This window comes from Kogia breviceps, chromosome 7, assembly GCF_026419965.1.
Source record: "Kogia breviceps isolate mKogBre1 chromosome 7, mKogBre1 haplotype 1, whole genome shotgun sequence".
In the NCBI taxonomy this organism is placed as follows: Eukaryota; Metazoa; Chordata; class Mammalia; order Artiodactyla; family Physeteridae; genus Kogia; species Kogia breviceps.
Genome location: NC_081316.1, coordinates 22,760,988 through 22,763,237, shown reverse-complemented (window position 1 = coordinate 22,763,237; position 2,250 = coordinate 22,760,988). Strand labels below are relative to the sequence as shown.

Below are 2,250 nucleotides of genomic sequence, written 5' to 3'. Positions count from 1 at the left end.
CGCAGCTGAGTCAGACTGCAGCCCCTCCTCACCTCCTGCAAGTGACTGGGTCCTCCCACCGGGTCCCAGAGGTGGCCCAGCTCCTCGCCCCTCCGCCACTCTCAGGCACCCCTCCATCGCCTGGAGGCTGCTGCCCACGTCGGGCCACCCGTGGCCCTGGGCCCATCTCCTACCACCCAGATCTGCAGACCCCAGGAAGTCCCCCACCCGTGCCCCAGTGGAGACCTCCAAGCTGTCTCAGGGATCAGAGCCCAGCGCTGGCCCACAAAGCACGCTGAGTGGAGGGGGATTTCTACCCCAAAAGAAAGGCCTGGGCGTGGCGCAAGAGCCGGCCACCCTCAGCCACAAGCCAAGCGAGGCCAGAGGCCCTCAGCATCCCCAGCCGCACCAGCCTTCCTTGCGGACCAGGCTCACGTCGCCCCCTTACCTCTGTCCACTCACCCCAAACGTTTGCCAAGCACCCCTCACCCAGCACCCCAGGCCCCTTGCTGCTTGACACCCACTGCAGGGCAGGGGGAGAGGACACACCCTCGGCTGCCCCACCGGTGCTCTCACTGGCTGGGTCCTGATGGGCAGGTCGGACCCGCCCCCAGGACAGGTGCCTGTGAGGCAAAAAGCAGGCCAAGGCAGCCCCTGAGGAGCCTCCGCTATCCGCCATGAAGGGGAGAGGCGCCCTCCTGCTAGTGGCACCCACCTTGCTCTGCACCTGTGCTGAGTCTGTGCGCTGCCAGCTGCTTCCAGCACATTCGGGGGCCTGGTGTCGGGGGAACATGGGAAGCTAGAAATCCAGGCACTGGGCCCCGCAATGATTGGCACCCACCTTCCCAGGCACCCCAACCCACCTCCATCACAGAACATAGCGACCCCAGTCCCCAGGCAACGCTACCCCAAGCCCAGCCCAGCTCAACCTCTCTCCCAGCCCCTGTGTCACCACCAAGCCCAATGTCACCAACCCAGCCCAGTCCAGGCTGGCCCTGACCCCGATCCAAGCTCCAGGTCAGCCAACCTCACACGGAGGGGAAATTCCCACTGAGTCAGAGGCTTGGCTTTCCTTCCTCAGTGACGCTAGAGAACCCAGGGCAGAAAGAGGCAGCTGAGGTTAGGGTGACGGGAGGGGTCTGAGGGCATGTGGAGCTGGGGGATGTTTTGGAGGAAGATCTGGGACACGTGAGGTGGACATTGATGGGGAAGGTCTGGAGAGCGCCGAGGTTAGAGGTGGGAGGTCTGGGGGTGGAGCTGGAAGGAGTCCTGGCCTGGCCTCATCTCACCCCAACCCAGGGCTGGCCACGGGGGAGGACAAACGAGGTTTTCATCGACTTCCTGCAAACGCTGCCGGTGGGATCCGCAGAGGAGCTCCATGAGCGGCCCCTGGGCAAGTACGACGTCAGCACAGATGCCAAGGCAGCGGTAACCGAGCTCAAGTCCTGCATAGACGGCCTGCAGCCCATGCACAAGGCGGAGCTGGTCAAGCTGCTGATACTGTGGCCAGGGCGGCACCCCACTCCCTAAAGGTCTGCAGCCCTAGCAGGACCCACGGTCCTACACCCCAGGCCCTCCACCAAATGCCATAGCCCCTCATCACCCACCCAGTGCAGCCACCCCAGACCCCAGCACCCCACAGACACCCTGACCTGCCTCAGCCAGCAGGGGTGGACATCCCAGACCTCACTGCCTGCAGAGCAGCCCTCAGCCTCCCCCTACGTGCACATACATGCATATGCACACGCTCACACCTGACACACACACAAATGCAAACACACATGCACACACCCCGCTTCCCCAGCTGCTGGAAGGGGACTGGCTGCAATGTGCCAGAGCCCACCGTCCCCCCAGAGGCTGGCCTGGGCCTGTTTGCCTGATGGAGCTGTGGCTCTCTAGTTACAGATCACCGGGCACGGGAACCCCAGGCCTCTTGGCCCACACGTGTCTGCCTTCCAGGTGCAAGTGCTGGGCAGTCAGGACGATGCCTAGTGGACCCCAGATGTGGCTCCAAGCAGCCGTAGGACCAGCCGCACAAGCAACCATGACGACGACACCCCTACCACTTCCCTATGCATGAATGTATCCTCAAGCCATCCAATCACTAAAGCCTCCTGCAGCTCAGGCTCTGGCTCCCGTCTCTCCCCACCCTCAGGCACGCAACTACAGGCTCACACATAGGATCATGTGAGCGGAGCACACACATATAAGTAACCCCACACAAAGGGCAGACCCACCAACAGAAATCCAGGCAGGCGCCCTTGTAGGCAG

The 2,250-nt window shown here is 63.2% G+C and overlaps 1 protein-coding gene across 1 annotated transcript; it reads left to right on the top strand.

Annotated features, from left to right (window-relative positions):
• Positions 1–656: 656 nt before the first annotated feature.
• Positions 657–1,971, top strand: SCGB1C1 (secretoglobin family 1C member 1). Its single transcript, XM_059068268.2, has 3 exons — positions 657–710; positions 1,279–1,475; positions 1,938–1,971. Exons 1-3 carry the CDS (start codon positions 657–659, stop codon positions 1,969–1,971), a joined length of 285 nt encoding a protein of 94 aa, XP_058924251.2.
• The last annotated feature ends 279 nt before the right edge of the window (positions 1,972–2,250 follow it).